Source organism: Anoplopoma fimbria, chromosome 9 (genome assembly GCF_027596085.1).
Source record: "Anoplopoma fimbria isolate UVic2021 breed Golden Eagle Sablefish chromosome 9, Afim_UVic_2022, whole genome shotgun sequence".
NCBI classification, from domain to species: Eukaryota; Metazoa; Chordata; class Actinopteri; order Perciformes; family Anoplopomatidae; genus Anoplopoma; species Anoplopoma fimbria.
In genome coordinates this window covers 21,526,519-21,551,918 of record NC_072457.1, presented here as the reverse complement: position 1 = coordinate 21,551,918, position 25,400 = coordinate 21,526,519, and the positions used below count along the sequence as shown (strand labels likewise).

General features: G+C 42.7%; 1 protein-coding gene across 1 annotated transcript in view; it reads right to left on the bottom strand.

Annotated features, from left to right (window-relative positions):
* Positions 1-1,090: 1,090 nt before the first annotated feature.
* mast1a (microtubule associated serine/threonine kinase 1a) overlaps positions 1,091-25,400 on the bottom strand; it is a 61,721-nt gene continuing 37,411 nt past the window's right edge. Inside the window, exons 7-27 of the mRNA XM_054604307.1 lie at positions 24,875-24,950; positions 23,050-23,259; positions 22,849-22,950; positions 18,844-18,976; positions 16,881-16,948; positions 16,604-16,680; positions 14,715-14,923; positions 13,902-14,040; positions 12,959-13,091; positions 11,515-11,680; positions 10,979-11,080; positions 9,577-9,699; positions 9,282-9,391; positions 7,592-7,755; positions 5,541-5,785; positions 5,127-5,384; positions 4,807-5,039; positions 4,336-4,458; positions 3,899-4,035; positions 3,046-3,233; positions 1,091-2,806 (exon numbers count right to left, since the gene is read on the bottom strand). Of these exons, the coding sequence (XP_054460282.1) occupies positions 1,107-2,806; positions 3,046-3,233; positions 3,899-4,035; positions 4,336-4,458; positions 4,807-5,039; positions 5,127-5,384; positions 5,541-5,785; positions 7,592-7,755; positions 9,282-9,391; positions 9,577-9,699; positions 10,979-11,080; positions 11,515-11,680; positions 12,959-13,091; positions 13,902-14,040; positions 14,715-14,923; positions 16,604-16,680; positions 16,881-16,948; positions 18,844-18,976; positions 22,849-22,950; positions 23,050-23,259; positions 24,875-24,950 (4,696 nt within the window). The 3' untranslated portion in view covers positions 1,091-1,106. The remainder of the gene's footprint in view (positions 2,807-3,045; positions 3,234-3,898; positions 4,036-4,335; positions 4,459-4,806; positions 5,040-5,126; positions 5,385-5,540; positions 5,786-7,591; positions 7,756-9,281; positions 9,392-9,576; positions 9,700-10,978; positions 11,081-11,514; positions 11,681-12,958; positions 13,092-13,901; positions 14,041-14,714; positions 14,924-16,603; positions 16,681-16,880; positions 16,949-18,843; positions 18,977-22,848; positions 22,951-23,049; positions 23,260-24,874; positions 24,951-25,400) is intronic.

The window sequence follows — 25,400 nt, the reverse complement described above, 5'->3', positions numbered from 1 at the left end:
TAGGACCACGGGTTTAAATGCATTTAAAAAAAATCCGATGCTGACAGTGCTGTCTCCTGTGGCAACGTGAGTGTGTGTGTGTGTGTGTGTGTGTGTGTGTGTGTGTGTGTGTGTGTGTGTGTGTGTGTGTGTGTGTGTGTGTGTGTGTGTGTGTGTGTGTAGGCTGCAGTTGGAGGCAGAGGGAGGAAAAAAACAGGCAGTGGCAGCCCTCCTGCTGAGGGGAGATAAGCGCTGAGCCCGAGCTCTGTCAAACACGCTTTCCTCTGCAGGACGACACAGCCTCCAAGAAGCAGCAGGAAATAGACCCAAGGTGGCTTCACACACACACACACACACACACACACACACACACACACACACACACACACACACACACACACACACACACACACACACACACACACACACACACACACACACACACACACACACACAATCCCCTGCGACAGGCGGAGCGAGACATGACATCCACTGACAGAGTGCCTGCCTCGGCTTTGTCTGACCCATGCACATCGACTCTGTAAACTGCCGGATGAAGGAGAAATGAGCTCCATCATCTTGCTGCTCGCTCACCCGCTGAATCCAAACTGAGGCTCGGTTTCTTCGTTCGATGCAAATATTAAAACGTGACTGTGGACTCAGTTCGTCTTGCTTGATAAGCAGTGAGAGAACAAAGCGCTGGTTGAAAGACGAAATAGAGTGACTGGATTTTGGTATTCACAGTTTTCAGCATGTTTTGATCTGTAAAGCACTTTTTGACCTTCTTGTACCTATAATACATGTACAGTACATACCATATATGACATGCGTTCACATAGACCACACACATATACATCTGGTAAAGTGTTCCACGTTACACTAAAGAGTCTTCTTATTAAATACTTTATGATAGAAAATCAACAGATAACGCACCTTTATATTAGATTATTTCACTCCTGGTTTTCAGTTAGAATCAGTCAATGATTGGAATCAATAAATAACATTTGATATACTCTGAAACTGGAATGTACATAGTTTTTAAGTGCTTGCCTTCTGTTGCATTGTTCTTCCAAAAAAGGCATTTTTTTTTCTTTTTTTACTAAAGTCCCATTTAGGGACCCATGGGGTCACATTTTGGACTGGCTGCTACCCCTCTCTAGTGGTGACCCAGCAGGACTTTGGGTCACCACTGCAGCCCCAACAACCACTCGACCTCCAGCGGGAGTGTCAGACTTTCCCGCTGCGCCTCCCTGCCTCTCCTCCGCTGCCTTAGTCTGCTGCTCTCTGCTCCTGGACCCCTCCTGGGAGCCGAGCTTGATGGGCCCGAGGACGTTTTTGGCCACTGTGGTCAGCTGGCTGACGAAGCTCGTCTTTTCCCCGGGGGAGACGGGCCGTGGCTTGCAGAGCGAAGGTCCGCAGAGGGAGGGGGCGACGGACGTCGGGGAGGGAGAAGGGGAAGGCGAATGCTCCTCCACCACCTCCAGGCGACATTTGTCCTCCCAGTCGAGGGTCCCACGGTAGCAGTTGACGGGCCCAAGTCCTTGCCTCACCTTGCCCAGCGAGAGCGGCTGCCCATGTGGGGGGACGACGGGGGCGAGGACGCGCGCTGGGAGCTTTGGGCTTTTGGAGCCGAAGTCTGGAGTCCTCGAGTCGCCGCTCTCTGCTCCAGACTTTCTCAGGCTGTCCCCCATACCTGATGGTTTAAAGGGTTTGCTCATGCTCAGAGGACCAGCTTTCACTGACGCGTTGACGTTGATGGATTTATCCGGAGTGGAGGCAGAGCTCCTGGTGAAGGCAGCACCAGGTACACCAGGCCTACCCCTGCTGTCTCCTTCCTGCTTCGGTTCACTTCTGCCCCACAGTTGCTCCTGGATATCTTTAATATTAGATAACACACTTCTGGCTCCCATGGGGTCTTGCTGTTTGGATGTTAGGTCGGCCGGACTATGAGGGATCTTTTCAGGTCCTTTCTGACCACCTAGGCTTCCTGTTGTTTTGGTAGGGGTGCTAATAGTTGTAGCTTTAGTGGTTTCCGCATTCAGTCTGGAGTTCTGGCCAGCCTGCGAGCTAAAGGGCAGCTCACTATGAGGTTTTCTTGTTATTGACGACTCAATGCGACTCAATCTCTCCAGGACTGTCCCCGTATTATTCTCCCTCTCTTTCTCCCTTTCCCGTCCCCTCTCCCTCTCTTCCCTGTCCCTCCCAGCCAGCAGTGTTTCCCTGCTGAGCGGTGACTCCTGTCTCCCCAGTCTCCTCACAGGCTTCAGGACCCCGGTCTCTGGGTTTGTAGAGGATGAGGGCAGGGGTGGAGGATTTGGGGGCATGTTTTCCCCGTCCGTCTCCAGCAGGCTCTGGAGCCCGAGCTCGCAGAGGAAGGCATCCTTTCGGTACTCAGAGTGCTGCACCTCCAGGCTGTGCTTCCTCAGCGGACCGCCCAGCCCTCCTGTGGAGCTGGACTGGGTCAGAGGCGAGCCCAGCTTCTCCGCCGACTGCACCCGTTTGAGAAGAGGAGATCGAGGCGGTTCAGCACTCTTGGGCCTGGGGCGGACCACCGGCGGTGAGGAGTGGAGCTTGACGGGGAAGGACTGGGTGGTGTTGGAGCTCCCTACGGTGTGGCCAGGCAGCGGCGGGGGCGAGGACTGGGTGGGGGAGGGCGTGTGGGCCAGCGGGGACAGGGGGATGTTGCCCGCAGACTTACAGCGGGCAGAGCGATACTGGCGGTGGAGTTTCGGGGAGAGGCCGTGCAGGGAGCTGGGCCTCATGTGCTGAGAGGGAGCGGGGGAGTTTGGAGTGCTGGAGGCCGGAGAGCTGCTCTGGGAGGAGGCACCTAAAGGACCACAGAGAGCAGAAGAGATCAATTAAGATTAAAAGAATCCCTAAGGAGCAGACTCAGTTTTGATTTAAAAGTAAAGAGAATTTTGGCTTTCGGGGCTAGAACAATGTCTGGCTTCAAAAGCTCAGTTTACCAGCCAATTCTATTTTTATAAAAATATTTTCTTATGCAAGCTGACCATTTGTTTTTGAACACTTGCATGTACTGTACATTGATTATTTCCACTGTCTTACCCAGATATGAGGACTCGGTGGTAGAGCGGTAGGCCTGAGTCGGGGATCGGGCAGACAAGCTATGGGTCGGGGAGCCGGGGAGACTCTCACTGGAGGACAGAGAGCGGTTCAGAGAGGACAGGCTGCGGCTGGTGTGCAGCAGGTTGGACTGCTTTGTGATCTTACGGAACAAGGAGTTACGCTTCTTACTGCTGGACGGACAGAGAAAGAAAAGACAGGGGAAAGAAAGTAAGATTTAAAATGGGATCCACATAAAACATTTTATGTTAATACATTTTATTTTAAAGGGCCATACCAGCATATTTGCCATTTTAACCATTTTTTTAATGCTTTTCTTTTAGTGTTATGTTTTGACTAGTTATAGTGAGAGTGAACTTGCAGAGACAAGTTATTCCATCACTGTGAACCGAAAACCATGAAATCCATGAGCAATTGGTGCGTCAAACCTAGCAGAAAGCAAGGGTGTTAGGAAAAGAATCAGTAAAAAAAAAAAATAATAATCTGTGAAATGTTAACATAATGGATAACTGCCAAAATATTTCCCTGGTAAAGTAAAAGGAATGGCTAAAACAAATGGCTAATGATTAATTTGGAATGCATGAAATCAACCCATAACAACATGAAATGCTCAGAAAATGTTCAAGCAATGTAAAGTATCCAGTAACTGTAATTAATGGGCTTAAATGTGTAAAACCACTGCTCCCTGGATTGGAAATATCACTAGATAAATGCAGAGATAGTCAAAACCAACAGACAATAGAGACAAAAATATACACACTCCTTTACTATTTCACCTCATGAGACAACACATCAAAGACTGTATCTGCTGTGGTGCAGGTGCGTGAGCTCCTACCTGTCCTGGCCGTCCTTTCCCATGGTCCTCTTGTTGCGTCGGGCCATCTTACACTTGTAGCTTGCCTTGCGGGCGGGACCGACTTTAATCGAGGTGTTCTCAAAAGGCGTTGTTGTCACTGTCACCTTGTTTCCACTCTACACAGATCAGTGACATTAAATCATTTCTACATTAATCCTCATAATTATCCTGTCGAGCTTGTTTACCTACAGAAAACAGACCACCTTTATCTATAGAATGAATAGTCACACAGCTCAGAGCTACAGCACATATGATCTGCAAGCTTGTTGTCCAAGTACATGAATAGCCTTTCCTTGAAATTGACAACTAAGTGGATCCTTTTATTGACAGAAATGGAAGAACTACACAGGACTATTAATATTACCAAAAACACAGTACATCTGAGAATGAATAAGACCACTCATCCCGCTGCCTACCTTGAGGATGAGCTCTACTACTTCAGTGTGGACCAGACCGTGGACGGACTCCCCGTTCACGTGGGTGATGAGGTCACCGGCGCACAGGCCAGCTTCCTGGGCGGGGCCTCCGTCCTCCACATGCTGCCGAGTAACACAAAACAGAACAGTTCTATTACATGTAAACATTTGATGAATCTTAGACAGTAGTTCAAAAAGCCTAACAATTAATCCGAAAACAAGACGGAACACATAGATAAGACTAAGATTAAGTCTAAGATTACAGGAAAGCATGAACTATTTTCCCTATATTTTGGCTACAGGTAATATTAGTAATGTTTGTTATTATAGAACTGCGACAGGATGAGAAATAATATATTCAACTGGTGAAATTTGAACCCAAATTAATCAATTTAAATCAAATACACACTGACAAGTGCGAGGAAAAGCCATCCCTTTTTATGGGAGTTTGCACTGCTACAAGTTTCTTACCCAAACAATGTGATGCACGCTGTAGATGTCACTGTCCCCAATGTAGACCCTGATGGCCCTGAGAGTGAAGCCGTACTTCTTTCCGGAGCGATGGATGGTGATGGGAGAGCGCAGCACGCTCACCGCCGGGCAGAAGTCTCTGCTGGGAGAAGAGTCTCGGGAGGAGGGGTTGGAGGAGAACGAGTGGGGGGACATGGGGCTGGCCAGCGGAGAGAAACCGCCGTGCTGCTCCACTGGAGAGGAACGAGATATTGTATTAGTGTGCCATAAAACTATTATTACCAACAGGAATTCACTTGAATTATTTAACGGCTGCTCACCTGATGGTATGATGACAGACAGGGCCGTGGCAGACGCCGACTTGGTGACCTTGTTTCCGGCTCTGGAGTTGCGTTTCTCGCTGTCGCCAGACAAATGCTGATGGCGCGCCCTGCGGAGGACCAGGTCATTGGTGGCCCGGGGCCCCAGAGGGTCGTACAGAGGGGTTATCACATCACGAGCCGCTGCTGCAGGACCTGGGGTTAAACAGGGGATTGCCGGGGTAGCTCCGGGTGTCTCTCCATGTCTAGGGGACTTGTCTGTGAGGATGAAGAGTCATGTAAAATGTATAAGTTTAAAGAAGCATTTAGAGGTGGAAAATAGTAATATATGAGACTGTCCAGCTGTCCACTGACTCAGTGATCTACAGAGGTATTATAGGCTGCTTCGTCAGCTCCTTCCCCCTGCTAACACACCTGCTCCGTTGATCTCCTTCAGACCGTTCCTCTGCTCCAGGAGGCTCGGTGATGGGACGCTGGTGCCGTCCAGTGAGGTTCCACGGACCTTCATGGGTGCCTGGCGGGACAGGAAGTCTGGCTCACCGTCTAGTGGAGAGGCAAAACGATGCGTGTCCATCAGGGCTGAGAAGCGTCGGCGAGCGCCAAGAGGAGGACTCCCATCCCCATCCATGTAGAGGGACTCTGAGCAAGACAGGCGCTTCCTGCAAGAGGAAGGACACAGAAAACAATCAAAATGAAGTGAACAATGTCTTCTCTGTAATAATTCATCATCAGACAAGGCGAGGAGTCTACAGACATGCTAGCACCACAGTGAGGCCGTACTTATGCACAGCGGTGCTTTGGGCTTAATGCTAATGATGGCATGCTAAAAATGCTCACCTGCTGGTGTTTACAAGGTGTACTACTCAACATGAAGCATGTTAGCATGCTAAAATTAGCTAATTAGCACCAAATAAGGTACAGCTGAGGCTGTTTTTAGTTTTGCAGGTATTTTGTCATAAATAGAAGTATTGAACACATTTTGACCTAATGATGAGTCCTGCTGAAAACGGAATGGCAAAGTTATTACAATTTCATTGTAACTTTTCAACATATCTAGTCACATGTTCGGATATTCACGATTATCCAGATAATAAAAATTCACTATGATTAACTTGTTGAGTGTTTTTTATCTTGATCCCCAGAAACAGACCAGGTCTAGGACCAGCAGGCTCAGGAACAACTTATTCACCGAGGTGACACCGCCCCCATCAACCACTCCGCCACCTTACACTTATACATGCACTGCCTATTGTAACTGTTCTACTGTGCATACTAAATCTTAGCGTTAACTCTCTCACAGTCTATACTGTTAATACTGTATGAATCGCAAAGGCGGAAAAGAAGAACACTGCTTGCTGTTAAACATGAATGTGTAATGGCTTTGCTCAAGGATACACACCATTCGTTTTGGTGAGTAACACTGAATGTAAAAATAACTTTTGTTGGTTAACAAGATCGTTTAATTAAAGAAATGAATAAATGTAATGAGCTGTAGCCAAAAAGTAATCATAGTTGGTGAGATGCTGATAATAATTACTTGATATGGGAGAGGGAAAATCCAATATGAAAGGTAAAAACTGATGAGCCACCTTCACCTAATCAAATTTTCGAACCATTCTGACTGCAGAATATATACATTATGATTCTATTTAACATGTGAATGTAGAGATAATGAAATCCAGACGTATGCCTCCTAAAGATTGAGGTGAAATGGAGTTATGAGACGTAATGGCAATCAGCCTCTGCTGTGTTCTCTCAGTTGGAAATGTGTCAGATGTAGTCTGGACTCTTTGTGAGCTGCCTCTAAGCACGACAAGCTAAACTACCAGAGCAGAATTATGTTTAATGAATGTAGATCTCAGGGTCAGAGTCAATTCTTTCATTTGGAAGGGCTGAAAAACTAAAAGCCTTCATGCAAGGTAATGTGAGGTCTCTTTTTCAATCCAATCTGTATAATCACTATCAGAGTCATTCAGATAATAAATGTAAGTAAACAATGGAGGGTTCAAATAGAGTCGCATTAAACCACCTGTTTTCAATAGTTTGAGAATTACCAGTTATTATCCTTTTGTGAATCTTAATTTGAAATAAATCTGTGGATTTGAGTTAGAAAAGCAGCCCCATTTCATATTCATCAACAAATAATAAAAAGTGACACATCAGAGACATATTGTGTGAGTCATATGAACCTGGCATCCAGTTCCACTTCCAAACTTTTCAGAGGTGGGATCTGTAGCCTGTTGTCTACAAAAGTGAGTGTGAACTCTCACACAGAGCTCTTTATAAAGAAGTGTCAAAATTGGTGTCAGTGACATAGAAAGTTATTCTGGCACACTGGGATATGTGACAGTTTCAGGGAACCACCTTGTGAACACCCTAAGTGCTATCTGAAGCGTACAGACCCCCCCCACTCATTTACACATATGCCTCTACAAACCCCTCATTCAATAAAGCCCAGCACTCACATCTCGGGGGATCCGGTCCTCCAGCTCTTGTCTCTCATGCTGAAGCTGCCCAGGCTCTCTCTCTTGGTCACCTTGTCCTCCCGCGGGCCCTTGTGCTCCCGACGGGACACGGAGGTCGAAGCCTTCTGCTCCAGCTGAGACAGATGCTCCATGCTGCTGTACACCTGCAGGGGGACACAGTCAGATCAATCTTTATTTGGTCTGTTAGCAGTTATTGAGAGCTCCGGGGGAAAAGGGATGGGATGGGCTGAGCTGTGCAGGGAACCAAGTTTATTGTGTATTATAATAAAACTGTATTTCTGACCAGAGGGGAACTCAGATTTTACACATTGAAAATGTGTTTGCAGGTCTTAGGCAGTACTACTACATATGTGTGAACCCTACATAACGCCTCTCTTTTACTGAAAAAGCTGAAACCTGGGAATTTCTGGCCTTTGTACTGATTATTTTTCTATCATGGATTATATTATAGCTCCAAATTAATAAATGATATAGAATCTGAGTTGGCTTTTGCTACTCTTCTAGCTAGACGCACATTGTCAATGGCTTGAGAACATAATGTCCTGCAATGCTGTACATGAATCTGATAAGAAATTTTCCAAGATTTGGAAGCCCTTTCTGACGTACTGTCAGGGCTCCAACGTGGTCTGACACACCAATTTATATAATTATTATTAGCATAATTGTATTATTATTATTATTATTATTATTATTATTTATTTTGCTTTATTTGTATTTATCTTATTGACCTATTTTATTAATTATAACTAATTGTAGCAGTGGGGGTGGGTTGGGGTGTGTTTCTGAAGTTCCATGTGTGTGCTTACTTCAGACCTCATTACGTGTGTGTGTATTCAGCAGAAGCTTTGCTTGAGAGAGGCAACTCAGCAGCCCTTGATCGTCACTTCAAAAACATCCCAAATTTAATTGAAATTGAGCCCCTCAATGAGGCACTTTCCATTTTCTGAAGAGTGAGAGAAGTAACAGGAAGAACACGCTGGCACACTTGAAGAGAGAGTCACAGCTCAAAAATAAAAGAGACTTGGCCAAAGAAAAAGTGGGTGAAGAAAAAAAAAGATGAAAGATTGTCTGGGTCATCAAACACACATCTGTAGAGTAAGGCCTCCAGACTAACGAGAGGAAAGAGGATCCAAGTAGCTGTGATCCAGTTCTCCTCCGAGCTACAGAGGTACCAGCTTTTTTTCAGCAAAAATCTGACTGTATCAACACTCACATATTATAAAGTTTATATAGTATATTGATATATAACAGGAGCAGTAGGAGAAAAGACAATTATTTAAAAGGCTTTAGGATTTAACAGTTAGATGTCATAATAAGTGTGATGTCACAATATCATCCAAATATTCATAATATAGTGTGATGTAAATTGTCATAGCCAAGCGTGTTTTGGGTTATTATGGTGTGATATGTCATAGTATATTGTGATATGTCGTAATATAAGGTGATGTCACAGTACAGTGTGACATGTCATAATATAGTGCGATGTCATAGTATGGTGTGACATGTCATAAAATAGTGTGACTTGTTATAACATAGGTATTATATGATTTTTCATAATATAGTGTGATGTAATAAAAAGAGTGTTGTTGTTAGTGTCAACTAAACCCGGTGACTGAGAGAGTAAGAGAGAGATGACAGAGGAGAGGCTAGAAGAGAGACAAAGTCAAACCTTGCTGAAGCGAGGAGAACAGGAGGAGAACTGTCTGATCTCCACCGGCTCATCGTCATTGGTGTCATCCTCATCGTACGTATTGATGTGGTGATACCGATCCGAGCGGGCTGGCAGGGGAGAGAGAGAGAGAGAGAGAGAGAGAGAGCGAGAGGAGATGAAATATTTGAACTGTCAACATAGAAAACTGTTCAACATAGAAAACTCAATTTCTCGCTGGAGCCGTGTCAGAAAATGATTGTACTACTGGTGCAACTGCTGTACGTTACAGGCGCATAAACCCAGAGGAACCTACTGTCGAAGTAGCTGGTGTCCTCCTCTGACTCCAGGTGAGGGATGAACTCTGCCTTCTGTCTCAGCAAACTGTTCCAGTCTAGCTCCGTGAAGAACGAGTGCTGCTTCACCTCAAACGCTCCGCCTGGTGGCGCAAACAACACAGCCTGTCGACCCCACTCAAAATACAGTACTGATGCACAGTTTATTTAAACCTCTTTACCGGTAAGTGTATGAGAAAGGTGTCTCTCATAGTGACAAACCCATAGAGGATTATCACCCCACTCTGCATTTCCCCTCAGACATAAAGAGCTTCCTATTGGCCACTTTTAGCGAATTATTCTGGTTTGCTTCACTCACTGTCAGTCTCTTTTACGGCAGTTGTCAAAGGCTCTGAAAACCTACTGTAGGCTAGCTACACATCACCAAACACTCAAAGGACAAAGTTAGCCACTAGCTATTGAACATAGTGAAGCATTTAACAGCTATGGAGATAGAAATTTCCCTCAGGAATTGGTGGAGACCAAAACAGTGCTAGAAGAGAGAGAATTATGGGTTTTCATTCATCAACTCATCCTGAAACATTTCATATTTTTTTATTATCTGGATTTCATGCAGTCTTATGTTAATTTATCCAAGTCTGTCCGAAATGTCTCGCTTCATCGTTTTATACTATTAGAATTTTTTTTTGTAAAATTGTCATAATTAGCATATGAATCTTGAGGTATGGCCAAACACTTGTTTTGTGAGGTCACAGTTACTTTTGAACACCAAAGTCTTATCAGTTCAACCTTGAGTCCAGGGAGACGTTTGTGCCAAATTAGAAACAAATTTAATGAATGAATGAATGAATGTTAATGGTTTGCTCTGTGTCTGTTAGATTTGCAAATAATCCACTGTTTGTTCTCTGAACCCAAAGCAGTTCCCAGGCGTTTTCACCACAGCTTAGTTTTTCCTGCACTTCTATGCAAGAGGCACAGTCAAGGCTAGAAGTAGAGAGAACTCAAAAAATCATAAAAAAGACGAGATGTTCGATCTAAAAAGATCAATTTCTTTGAGAATTTATTGTACAAAAGTTGCCACAAATGTTACTAATTTTGGAAAAGAAAATTGAGGATCCACATGCTATACATATTTAATCGAAGGCCTGGCTGAGGCCTTGGATTTTATAGTCCATCTAAATTCCAACCTTCACCTATGGTCAGAGCTTTGGGTAGTGACCAAAAGATTGTGCCAAATGGGATCCACCAGGAGGAGCTGGAAGACGTTTCTGGAGAGAGGTTCGCTTGGACTACCTTTGCTAAGTCAGCTCTCACTGTGACCAGGCCCCACATAAGTGGTGAGAATGGATGGATAAAGTCCTATTTGTATTGTGTTTATTTCACAGTGTGCAGTGGTTGAAGTGGAACAGAAAAGGTTAGTACCTGTACCCAACCTCACAAGAGGGTTGGTCTGCAGCAGGGCAGAGATGAGGTCCTGGGCATCCGCAGGTAAGGCGTCATCACCATCTGGCCAAACTATGTTGTCTGATGGAGACGACAAACAGAGAGCAAGAGTTCAGTGTTACAAGAAAGACAGAAATTGCCTCCGTTTGAGAAGAAAAAAGATCGTAGATTAGTCCAAACTACTGCAAAATTGCCCTAAATACATGCATGTATTATATATATATATATGTATTATAAGGATGGAAGAAAACTGTTCTATCTGGAGCAGTATTGAAATCTCTGTTCAGACTACATCACATGCTTGAGATGCATGGTGTTGAATAAGAATGGTAACACTTTACGCATAGATTTTCTAAACTTTGTGGTAGACTTAGAATAGAGTAGCACACTTACTTTGACCCACTTACTTTAAGGATAGACAATAACCCAGAAACCCAATTGAATGGAAACACAATGTGCAGCTTTTGATGAAGTTTTTGAGTGTCTACAAAATTAAACCAACCCTATTTTCTTACCTGTGATGACCTGTCCAAACAGCTCCTCCGGAGTGTCTCCAAAGAACGGCACGCAGCCCACCAGGAACTCATAGAGGATGATGCCCATGGCCCACCAGTCCACTGGCTTTCCATAGCCCTGACGGAGAATAACCTCTGGAGCGATGTACTCTGGAGTACCACACACCTGAGTGATGGCCAGCCGGGGGAGACAGAGGGAGAAAAAGAGAGGAACGGAGAGGGAAAGAAAGATGGGTTGGAGATGCTTGGCAAAATCCCACGTGTCCAAGTTACATCATTGTCCATTTTCCTCAAATATTCTTTAAATGGCCCCTTCAGATATGATGTAAGACATGTAAAAATGCTCTGCTTTGTATAATAGTTTTTCTATGATATAGTTCTTCCACAAAAAAATAACTCAATTGAGGGGTTAAAATAGCCTAAAAACACATCTATCCCTTATACCTTATTAAATAGATGTATGAATGTGCAGTAGCACAACATTTGTATTACTTCATGGAAAAGTCTGTTGCTAGTCTGTTCTTTGGTCAAACATCCAAGTTAAGTTAATGATGAAAGGAGGGGCACTTTCAATGTCAGTTTATCCAAATCACAAAAACAAATTTCCCATGAACCCCTTTTCTATCCATTCATATAGTTTGGTTTCATTTGAGATCTCTGCCACTAGGAGTTCTGCCTCTGTGTAAAACAATGAATTGGAAAGGAGCTGCATCTATCCAGATACAGATGAAGTACAATGTCCCGTTTATTTAGACGGAATAGTGATTTAAAAACAGTAAAAACTTTTCAAAGCAAGGTCTGTGAAAGTTTCAAACGTCATTATCTAATCCATTTCCTCAGAGTGGCATCAAAAGTCAAACAAACAAACCCTTTAACAACAGATCTGTAAAATGGAAACCATTAACTTCCACATTGCTGACATCAAGGTTTCATTTCTAAAAATCCCACATGTTGTTCAGGAGATCTGAAAGTGAACATAAAACATGTGCGCTTCATGACATCATGATTGAGTGGATGAGAAACACTCTCCAAATCAGAATCTCTGGTCTGTTTCATCCACAGATGTGAGTTGATTACTGGCAGAAAAACAGATGTCTGCTTCCAGCCAGAAGAGCTGACTGATTTCATTCAGAGCATAAACAATAAGTATAATTGCTAAAAGCGGTTACTGTGATGGAGATGATTAATGATTAACAATTTCAGAAGCATTGTAGTGTCTAGATTTTTTTGCCAGATGACTTGACAGGATGGTGCACGTGGCTGGAGAAGACTAAAAGATGCTGTGAATGCCTGACGCCTGTTTATCCACCGAACATCCCATCTTACTATTACACACACCTCCTTCATACAGTTGTTAATTAAATGCATCAGTCTGAAAACTTTCTACCTTTGTAATGTCCAAATCCCTACAAAACACACTGCTGCTAGGTTACAGGTAGCGTACCTGCTTGTCCAGGAACTCTCTGGCATCCTTTTCGATGTGTCCCTCGTACAGGTTGGTGGTGAGGCTCATTAGACCCATTTTAGACAAGCCAAAGTCTGTAAGCTTGATGTGTCCCATGGAGGTGATCAGTAGACTGTTTGGACGGAGAAAACAGACATTAGTTTCTGGTGCATTGCGATAAAAGCCATCTATAAACGGACTAGGTGGTTATTTTGAAAGCTGTGTTGTGGTCACAGGTCGTCAAATGCCGGGGGTGGATGGGGGTGCTTAAGTGGAGATATGGACACGTGAGACTGGCATGCTTGCAGATGAATGCACAAAGAAACTTAAAGTTTAGACCGAGAGTGACTTTCATCCCTGGAGCATTTCGGTTTACTTTCTGTCTACGTCAGTTTTCTAACCTACATGAACTGAAACTAACCAAGCTCAGTGCACGGAAGCAAGAAAAGGCATGAGAGCAGACCTGGGGAGAGAGGTTCTTTTTGAGTGGCAACCGAGGCATTCAGACATGTGGTTAGTAGCTGTAGCCACAAGGCTATATGCCCATTAAATCTGCTCAACCTTTTACCAGTACTACCTGTGTCATAACAGTTACATCAGATACCATGAATACTTCATATCTATTGTCCTATTTAAAGTGAGTGTGCCAAACTGTTCTCCTTTCTTTATTTTAGCAATGTTGACTGATATGTCTTTATAAAAACCAGCCAAGAATTTCAAAACAGCATTAATAGATTTTTTTTCTCCATAAACTCATGTTGACAATGTTATCTGAGGTAATAAATCAATTGATAATCAGGGTCATTTTCTCATTCTACTTCTAAACAATCAGAATTATTTTAGGCAACTAGAGGAGTCGCAGATTTAAATTACTGGCTGTTAAACCAAAACAATGTATTGATATAAAAAAAAAAAATTGATTAGTGCAGCTTTAAGCACTCACTTGTCAGGTTTGAGGTCTCTATGGACGATGCCGTAGTTGTGCAGGTATTCCAGGGCTAAAACGGTCTCTGCAAAGTACATCCTTGTCAGCTCCACAGGCAGAGCCCCGATGTTCTTCAGCAAAGTGGCACAGTCACCACCTGCGAACACAGAAACACCACCAGTTAGTGTTAAAGTGTGTGAGAGGATTTATCCATTTCATACTTCAGAAAGGAAAGACAGTGTTCCTGCTTGAGAAATGTTGAATAAAAACTATTCAGACAAACGTTACTGACGCACAAAAAGTCTGCAGGATGACGTTAATTGATCCTCTGATTAATCAGAATAGCTTCATAATATGTGATACATAATAATAGTGCTCCTGTATTTTTAAAGCACGCTTGTCATCACACGAGTCACTCAAACTACCCATAATGCCTCAGTGTAGAGAGCTGCTGCAACCAGGGCCGCCTCATCTGTCCTGCATTTACTGCCCTTGTTTGACTTTCATGGTGGAGAATCATTGTGATAATGAAATCAGAGCCTCATCTTCAGCATATTACTTTCATTTTTCTGAATCTGAGCAGATAAAATCATGATCGGCTATTCAAGAGTCCAGCTGACACTTTTATCCTAAATTAAATAAATGAAGTGTGAAGAACGGAAACCCGATCCAAAATTTCCTCAGACACCCGACAGAGAAAAAGTAAGGGCAAATAGAAAAGGAAGTCACCCACTCAAGAGAGGTCTTGTGAATCATAAAACACCTTTTCAATGTGAGTCCTCCCTCAGTGTAATAAAAAGCCTACAAGCAGACCGAATTGGACTCCCTCACCTTCAACATATTCCATGACCATGCACAGATGTCTCCGCGTCTCAAAGGAGCAGAACATGGAGACGACGAACGGGTTCTCCGCGAAGGTGAGGATGTCTCTCTCCACAAACGCCTGCTGGATCTGGTTCCTCAGGATCAGATTCTGCTTGTTGATCTTTTTCATGGCAAAGCGCTGACGCGTCTCTCTGTGTCGCACCAGGTAGACGGCGCTGGAGAGAAGGTGAGACAGAAGAGACAAGGGTGAAACCTGAAGTGAATGTCGTCGTCCAGGTGGAGTATGGAGGAAAGAGAGCAGTGTAAGGCAGTGGTGAGAAAAGTCTGAGATCACACGTTATAGTGTTAAAATCACCAATGATTGCCTGTAAGTTGAACAGTACACTTTAAAAGTGCCTTCAAATCATTCTACAGACCAGTGTCTAAACATATGTCAGAAAATGTCTTTTTAAAGTTTCCCCCGAAAGTCTCTTTGGATATTAGTGTTTTTATGCTGTGTCATGCTAAATATACGGTCCATCCAACATGGGATTAATAGAAGTGATTATGATAAATGCACTGCATTTATATAACGCTTTTGTATTCTTAATGACCACTCAAAGCACTTTTCAACACAACCTAGCATTAACAAATTAACGCACACATTCATATGTTGGAAACAGAGGCTACTATACAAGGTGTCACCTGCTCATCAGGAGCGACTACATTCAAACGCACACTCAGCAATTTAGAGTTGAGCGTCTTGCCCAAGGACACTTCAACACGTAGACTGCAGGGTCCAGGAATCAAACCACAAACCTTCTGATTGGTGATGACCACTCTATCCCTACTTATATGAGCCACAGCCAAAATATATGATCCCATGCGTGAAATACATCACATATAACACTTAAAATCTCAAGTGAAAATGTCTTTACAGCATGTGCAAAATTTAGGTTTACATATACAGCAAATGGCTGACGTTTCCAGGCTAAATGTTTCATGCTAATAATGAAGTCAGTCTTTGTGAGTCGTTCGTCTTTCTGTCTTTATCTTACAAAACAATACATAACATAGTTCTGATCAGGTCCCATTTGACAATGATATCTTTCAACAAACCATTTTAGCTTTGAATTATAGCTAAAGTTGGTAACTTTAAAAAACAATAACAATTGTCATATTTGCTCAAACTATCTCTATCTGAATAGTATATGAGACAGATAATCTGGGAAAACGTCAGGTTCCTCTGCCTCCTTTAGTGCTCCCAAAAGCATTTGCAAGATTCCACTGCGCCAAAAATGAAAACAAGCAATAAGAAAGTCTCTAAAGCAGCTGTCAATTACTGCTCGTGAAGCTCATCAACTCTGAAAACGAACTGTCAAACTTGGCAGCGCTGATCAAACATGAATCAAGACTTTTTGACTGTATTGCCTATTTGTCACCACAGTTGTTTTCAGGAACATATTTTACTGCACTGATGTAAAATGTAAAATGAGAACGTTTGTGACCCGATCCCCATGTTGAAAACAGTCGAGGCAAAACCAAGTACTGCACAACAACTGGAGAAACCTTTCTAAAAGCAGGCAGAGGACCTTGATTCTTGTCACACATAATCTGTCTCATGTACTATTGACTGGATATACTGACTAAATATGACAAAAAAATTTTTTTTTAAGAGGTGTGTTTCATTCAAAGCAACTGGTTCACAGCGATGAAAAGTGTTCATTTTTATCAGTTCTTTATGAAGCACTATATGACACTGAGCATGAATGATGATCGTTGACCTTGAAAACACTCACTGTCTGACCCCATTTCAGTCTCCCACTTTGTCTTAAGGAAACATAGGTAGCTAAGGCAAGATTTGTTCTTGATGTGATTTCTATGTGGAGTCAACGAGGTTACAATCCACCGCTTACCCATAAGCTCCATTGCTGATCAGTTTGATGCTCTGAAAATCTTCTTCACTCGGTGGTTTGATGGTTCTCCCTCTTCCCTGGTGACACATGTCAAAATCATAATTCAAATCAACACAAAGGCTGTTTCAAATAAATGTTCAAATGCTGTTGTTCTTTTGATGATTTTGACATCTGTGTGTGTGTCTGAATGGTGGTGTGTGTGTGTGTGTGTGTGTGCAGTCATATCGCCCGTGGATACATGTGAACACAGATCAGTCCGTGTTTAATTCTCCCTCACCTCTGTTGAGTCATCGGTCTCTGGAGTGTGTGGACCCTCACTGTCGTAGCTGTCGAGGCCAACGATTTCTGTTGAGACACATGTTGGTTAACGAAGAAAAACCTGGTGTCCAATATTAAATGTTTCAAGCTAAAAACGCCAGGCCTCCCACACTGCTGTGAGCAGATAACAAAAACAATGCAGCTGCTCAGACATCTTACACAGAACAGATGAAGTGTTAAACGTTAAAGAAAAAAGTTAAGATAGCGTCTTCCTATTCATTTCTCTCGTCTCCTTCAGCGGTCCCTCCCCCTCACTTTGTACCTTCTCCTTGCCTGAGCAGCACTGGTGGCTAATTTCCAGTGTTCTTCCACTCTTTTATGTGACAGCTGCTGGGATTCACTGATTATAGCACCGTTTTGTCAAAGCAGGGAAATAATTGACTGATAATTAACTTTGCAAAGCGTTTACGAAGCCGCTCTGTGGATATCAACTTCATGTAAAATAAAAGTCACTGAGCTGACAATCGACTACTCTGTCGGTTTTTCTCTCCGACACTGAAAACAACTGATCTTGTCAGCGGTCTCTGTGAAGAGCCGAGAAAAGGAAGTGCGAAAGCAGTGGGTGTGCTCGTGTGTGTGTGTCTATGTGTGATGGTGTAGGTGCAAAAGAAAGTGCAAGATTAGAGATATCAAGTCGCACATTGTTAGCAGAGATGAGCTGAGAAAAGGCCTGGCAGGCGCCTATTTTTCATGGATTCAGAAATAAAACGGCACAGGTTCATTGTGAGGAGTCAGTCGGGGTCATTTAACCCGTCGGCTGATGAACAGCTCCTGATGGATGAGACCCGGGAGCAGCTGAGCAGATGTGAAGTAGAAATGTGAGCCATGATGATTAATGAAAGACGGCGATGCCACCGAGCCACCGGCCAGCAAATGATCCGACCAGTCCATTCTCGTACATCCTGATGGTGAACAACCATCTCATAAAATGTCTCGGCTATTTTGGGGTTTACGTCATTTGTCACACAGATTTGGTGCTTAAGCTTAACACATTTTTATAACTTAAATTGATGAAAATGATCAAAAATCCCTCCGAAATAACACATTAGGACACTCAATACCTTGAGGAACACCCTAGAAAAATCCATGCTGTGATCAGTTATCTAAAACTTTTGACATTTAAATTTTTTTCGACAAGAATTACATTGTTTTGCGATTGGATGACGAGTGCTTCTGTTCTAGCTTTAAGAATGAGCCCGCTAAAAGGGTTAAAGGAGGGGTGTTATTAGTCTGACACCGTGAGACAACTGCACCCCAATACACAACTGCTCCCTTGTTGACTTTATGGACTGTAAATATCTATATAAGAATATCAGTATATGAAATTATACTGTGTCCGGAAAACACTGATGCAACATGCAACATGAAAAATCGATATTAATTATTCTTCGACTAACTTACTTCCACTTATTTGGGGGATGATCATGAGCTCAGTTTTGGAATGGTTCCATTCATTTGGTGGCTTTGATGGATGTAAACAGATGTGATGTCGCCATGGAGTTAGTTAATAAGCTGTGTGCTGTGTTTTGACAAATAGGCACCATCAGGCATCGTTTCCCACTGCGTTCTGTCTTTATGCTAAGCTAAGCTAATCCCCTCCTGGCTAAATCTCCATGCTAAAAACAAAGACATGAGAGTGGTATAAATACTGTTATCTAACTCTTTGACACAAAATGGACAAATGCATTTTCAACAATGTTAAACTATTCCTTTAAGTTGTTTCGGTGTTTGTTTTTATGTGTGATTGGTTTGAATTCAACGCAAGACCATTTAATTAATTCCTCAGTCAATAAATATCACAAGGAACCAGCCAACATCTAACAGAGCAAATGAAAGACTTTACACATTATTTTCTGTGAGTATTTCCACTTGTTTAACAAAATGGTTAAAAATACAGTATCTTTCTCCTCTCTGTCTCTTACCCTCCAGCGGGTCTCTGGTCAGCCCCAACTGGCTGATGATGTATCGAGGGATGTCTGCCTTCATCAGTTGTCCCTCCTTGGCGTGGTCCTCCGCCGCCTCCAGCAGGTGGTAAAACTCTTCAGGGTTGAACTCCTATGAATGGAGGGGAAACGTTTAGGCACCAAAGGAGGCAACAATATAAAAACACTTTAAGGCTTACACTGATACAGCCATGATCTACCATCAGAACTCAGACGTAGTGTTTCAGCAGTAGAAAAATATCTTCCTAGCTCACAACCACAGAGTTTTAACACCTTCAGGTAGGTTTCAACACTAGTGCTGGAGACACATCCTTTCTGGAAGTTAACTCACAAAACTGTAACCAGCTCCTATCAATGTCAGATGATTGCCACTTAAAATGCAACACTTGCTTCTACTGAAGTGTTTTGATGTGTGGGAAGTTTTCATAAATCCACTCAAACACATTTTCATGTGAGATCAAGAAGAAAGCTGTGAGGGACTGAAGGGTTAATAAAAGACTGCACTGCTGAGTAAGACTGGTAACTTGTGGTTCACTCATCATGACATAAAACTTTCAAGATGTTCTGCCCACAGTCATGATGGTTTCATGATAAAGTAGAGACAACTGTCTATACACCATGATATATTTGTAACTGAAGAGTAAAAAACGGCAAAACATGTTTTTTAAGAAAAGCTTGGCTCCCTGATGTACCTTATTGAGGGCTCCAAGTAATTCATTGTTTTCATTGGAAATTAATCTGGAGGTTATTTTCTAAATATTAGTTGTTGATCTTGATCTTGATCTTTTGGATGTCAGAAAAAAAGTAAAATGTCACACAGTTTCCAGGAGTGCAGGTTATTTCCAACCAGAAGTAAAAAACAACAACAAAGAGCAACGGAAAGAAAGAGAAAATTAAAAACATAATGCGTCTGTGTGTTAATAAGTGTTAATAATACGACAATATTTACATTGAAGAAACTAGAACCAGAGCATTTCTGGAATTTTTACTGAGAGAAAAGCAAATTGAACTTGAACTTGATAATTAAAAAATAAAAATAATTTGACGGGGTTGTTCAACTGCATAAAGTCCTTACCATATCTTGGTCATAATTAAAAAATAAAAATAATTTGACGGGGTTAATATCAAGATTGTTTGTTTATGTTATGCATTTATGTAAAATATGTTAATCAGCTACAAAAATCCAGTATTGGTCGGCAATAATATGTTGACAGCAATACATCACAGTAATTATAATTTTTTACAGCAGGACAGTGAACCATGATGACTAACTTCCTAATTTGAGGAAACAAAGATAGGTGATAACTGAACATATATTAAATTGTGTCACTTCTCATAAATGCATTTCAGTAATTCCTTGTAGCCAAACTTATAATCACCAAAACTGGAATTTACTTCACAAATTCATGACCAAACACCGCTATTGGGCTGTCAAACAAACACAATCAGTGTTAATACACCTCACAACTTTAAATTGCTTTCTTGAAACATCCTTTTTTTCTTTTGTGGTGTCCTCAGGGATTCTGTTTCATTCCTGGTGGTGGAATAACATTTTGATTAGAAAGCAGAGCCCGGGGCAGCCGGGATCATTTCCTTCCTCCCCTGCTCTCTCATATCTGCTCCCCTCGACCGGAGAGAAAAAAAGAGAGGGAGAGCACGAGGAGGGGGAATTAACCTGCCTCTCTGATAGCTTGCACTGCTCAAGGATAATATCCCTGCAGCTAGCAGCCTACTGTCTGTGTGACATTTCACCAAATCACAACCTGCTGCTGACTTGAATGCTAAATGAACTCTGTGCCAGAAGGACAACATTTTATCCGTGTGCGTGTCTCCTCCACTCTAACCTAAGGGCGGTGAGGATCTTAAGTCAACCTCCCCATCCTGCCTGACCCTATCGACCTCCTCTGACGGTCGTCTTGGCAACTGAAAGATGAGCCAGGGGGTGGTTGGAGGAGGGACCGTGCCGAAGACGAACACGCGAGGCCATCAGTCAGCGAGCAGATATCCAGGTATGGACGAGCCGCCCGTGCATACAGAGAGGCTTGTTATTACTTGGTAAGTTGAAGTGAGTTGTGTTCTGTATGTATCAACATGTCAAAGTCACGGCTCTGTCTCCCAGCTGATTTGATGCGCCGCTGAGAAGGTCGACAAAGAAGCGGGGGAGGAAAGAATATTTTACAGTTCTGAGTTAAGTTGGAAAAATATCCTGCGGCGATAAGCTCATACTCTGCTGAAGCTACGGAGATGTGCAGCGTGTCTGATGACACAGCTGTAACAAAACATGACCTCTACTGCATAATATGGTACGTTCATTCATTAAAATCTAATGTATCGAGAATGTGGAAGATGAATCAACATTTACCGTAACAGGAGTACGTTAGCAGCCATTTCTGAATGCAAGTTGTAGTAACTAAAGTGCAAAAAGGAGGTAGAGAGTATAACTCTGGTACTGTGTTAAATCAACTAAATGAGAAATCATACCAAAAACGTTCTGCTCATTAAAGGGTGTGTTTGCTTCATTGGACTGTATAGAAGAAGTTGTTGTATTCACCCGGACAGTTTATGGACTGCAGTTTTGAGGCCCTTCAGTTCTGTCTTTTGGCCGTCGCCATCATGTTTTTTTGAAACCAGAAGTGACATGAGAATATTTTATCACCATGAGAGGGCGGAGCCCCCGAACGCTAACTGTGACGTTTTTTAATTATTATTATTATTATTATTAAAGCTCCAAGATGAAAACACAGGCAACACCCAGACCAGACAAAGTCATGTTAGTGACCTGTCAATCACAAGTAGCCCCGTCCTAAAGGATTCCCTGCTTTATGGTCTATTTTACTCTAAATGGGACTCGTCACTTTCGTCTGAGTACAAGAAACTAAAAACTATTTAAGTTCTTCTAAAGGCAGCCTAAAAACTCAAATAACTATATGTATACAGTGGGTTAACATCTTTTTGTTCTAGCAGCTGAAATGGTGGACTGAAATTTATTTGTACATAATACAGTATTAAAGGAAGCAACAGTGGCTCTCTGTTACGTGTACACAGTTTTTTCAATCATTTTATGATGACTGAAATACTAGAGGGGGGGTTATGAGAACATTCTCCACCTGTACCATTAAGCATTTTAGCTTTACTTCCACCCTGAAGCCCTTTTGCTTTCTCGTTCTGCAGGTTTCCATGAATCGTTGTGGTACCTGGACCGTAGTCGTGCCTCCTGCTGTGAGCCGACTGACACCCACTGCTACTTCGATTATTATTATTAGTCACATTACTATCCCTATTTTCATGGCTATAATTCTACTGTAATAATTGCTGCTGTTATTATAAGTAGTCTTATTATATGAATCATTTATGTCATATACATTGAATGTGTTGTATCTAAGAACTGTTATGCTGCTCATTCTGTACACATGACATCTATTGCATTCTGTCCATCCTGGGAGAAGGATCCCTCCTCTGTCGTTCTCCCATAGGTTTCTTCCTTTTTTCTCCCTGTTAAAGGGGTTTTTTAGGGGAGTTTTTCCTGTGCCGATGTGAGGGAAGGACAGAGGATGTCGCATGTGCACAGATTGTAAAGCCCTCTGAGGCAAATTTGTAATTTGTGATTCTGGGCTATACAAAATAAACTGAATTGAATTGAATTGAATTGAATCTTTATTTACTTATTTATTCTTTCTTTTTGCAGCCATTGGGTTAAAGGTCTAGGCACCGTGGGTAGGTGTGTACTGGCCCTAAAGTCAGTATCCCTTATAGGAGTGGCAGTAAAGCTAAGAAAACCTGCGTGTCATCGCTTCAGACAGTATGCACAGTTCTTCTTCTGCTCACGCTTTAATACCAAGGAGAAGGATTGTACCCTCCCTTTACATATTCAAGGACAGTAGTTTTTTTCCAACAGATGAATACTCAGAATTGACAATGTGACAGTGTGTGTTGAGTGACTGTTTCACAGAACTGACTGCATGAAACCGAGGGATTAAAACTCACCAAACACTCGAGGAGCCTGGCTGGACGAGATATGATGATGAAGAGCTTTTTGACCAGCTCGATGACGAAGGTGAGCTCGGAGCTCTCGGAGCGCTCGTAGGCCTGAGAGCGAGACAGAGACAGACAGAGAGGTGGGGTCAGTTAGTCATGTGTAGATGTGTTGATTATAGCTGACGTTCCTCTCCACCTCCCGTGACTCACGTCATTCAGCAGCTTCTCCAGGTTCTCCTGCAGCTCACAGAAGTAGACGCTGGTGATGAGACCCTCGCGTGACTTGGTCAGGCAGTCCCTGGACAGCTCGGCGACCTGGTGGTGGATGAAGCTGAGGACGCCGTCGGCCAGTGGCAGCACGCTCTCTGGGCAGTAGTTATGAATGAACTCTGCCAGCCTCTCCTCCATCTGAGCCGTGGCCTAAGTGAATACAAGATGTTGGTTAACAGTCAGTTCCTTTCATGTTGTCAGTAACCAAAGGTTTTCTACAAGCCACACATCCGTGAAGTATCTCGACACCTTCCATCGCAGGCTGATGTGTCAGCCGTGAAACACAATCAAATCTCTGATGCGCTCTGATTGGGACAGACCCGCGGTTACAATACCTTGACTACTCAATGGCATGTTTGTGTGTGTGTTGAACAGCTGTCAACTGATGCATATAAATACTTATTTCAGGTACACAACTGCTAATTAACCTCCTTATAATGACAGCGAGAATGCAGCAATGTTCAACCTTAATTGACATTCCTGGCAAGTGTGTGTGGGAAGCCTTAGTAGCACTGCTTCACAATGCATTACTGCAAATGAGCACATGATGATGGCGCTGTGTGTGTGTATGTGTGTGTACGGGCAAGTGATGTACATTTACCTACACACATTTCCCTTTTCATAGAAAAAAGGGACATCGAGTGGTGTATTTCTGTCTCAGGCTGCTTTAAGCTTTTAGCTTACTCTTTGATTACGTACTGGCCCTGGAAAAAGATACGTGATATAATTGATTTGGTGCTCATGATCAGTGACTCATAGGTCAGGACGAACATCTAAGACCTCGGAGTTTTCACACACTGCAGTGTCAACAGCTCACAGAGACCGGTGAAATAAAATCTCCAGAGGTCGCCCTCCGACCGAGAGCTGTCTTCATGCTGGAGGTCAGAGGAGAGCGGTAAGCCTCTTTGATAGTAACATGAAACACAGAGATGACAGCTTAGTAGAGCAGGATCAGGATGTATGACGTGCAACAAAGGTCCCACGGTCGGGAGTAAAAACAGGGACACTTCAGTTATATGGTGTACATCAGTCATTCCAAAAAAGACTGGGTGGCAACCCACAGGAGGGTCTCATGAGATTTTATGAGGGTCGCCATATCAATTCTTCCATAGATTTTTTTCCAAGGTTTATATCTGCAGTACACATGAATGTTCGTATTGTTCTGATAATTGTAGCCTACTTATGACATTGAATCTTATATAAAAAGGTTTGCGTTCATCGTATTTGTTTTACTGATGAGAGAAAAAAACAAGCCTGTTAACTCCACCTCAATGTATTTATTTTACATCATTAATAAAGTATTTAACAGGTTAATGTTTTCAATAACAAATGCATAAAACAAAGTTGTGATTTATCAAACTGATATATTTTCAAAATGTCTGGTTTACCTGTTTCAAGATAGTATAAAGTGATGTGGAAATGGCAGTGAAAATGATCAGGAAAGTTAATTTACGCAAAAATGTACTCTTCTCAGGATTTATAGATCAGGCTTGTTGTGAATTGGGTGGCTATGGTTTGTTATTTTAAAAAGTAGGGTCCCCAGAAAGAATTATTTTTTAAACTATCCAAGCGCTGCTTTGGGCATTAGACATTACAAAAGATTTGAACATGACATGTGAGTCGCTCTGAAAAGAAAACCTACCCATATTCAGTGTCATTCAGCTGAAGAAGTGGCCCCTGACTGCATGCATATTGTCTGTGTGTGTATTTGATGTGTGCTTGGATGCACAGGTTACACTTGTGTATTTGTTTGTGTGAGGCTGACCTTGGGGAAGCGCTCCTTGTAGACATGGTTCATCATCACTATTTCATTGTCATAGCAGGATGGAGAGCGCCCCGGGCTGGAGAGAGACAAACACACAGAGCAGGAGAGTAGTAAACAGCACTGACTGAGAAACTTCAGAGACGCAATTCTGTTTTTTTCACTTGAATGAAGGATTAATTCACCGCTTCGCCTCATGTCCATCCTGTCTGGACATTATGCTAATCCAGCGATCTGAAATTCAGCACCGCAGGTTCTCTAATGGATCCGGTGTACTGCGTGGGGTACTGACGTAAGACAGGCATAAATATATTCGTATGTAGACTTTCCTAAGCACAAAATCAACATGTGGCAGATAAAAAAAGCCCCCAAAACTCCCACAGTGCAGAATTCACAAAAGCATATTGTGAAAAGGTTTCTAGTGGGCAAACACGGTTAAGCTTCGCAGAAAAGACGTGATATGAATAGAAATAATGAGGCATGTCAAGGTACACAATAAACGCATTCTGTATAGTGAAGTCAAAAGATA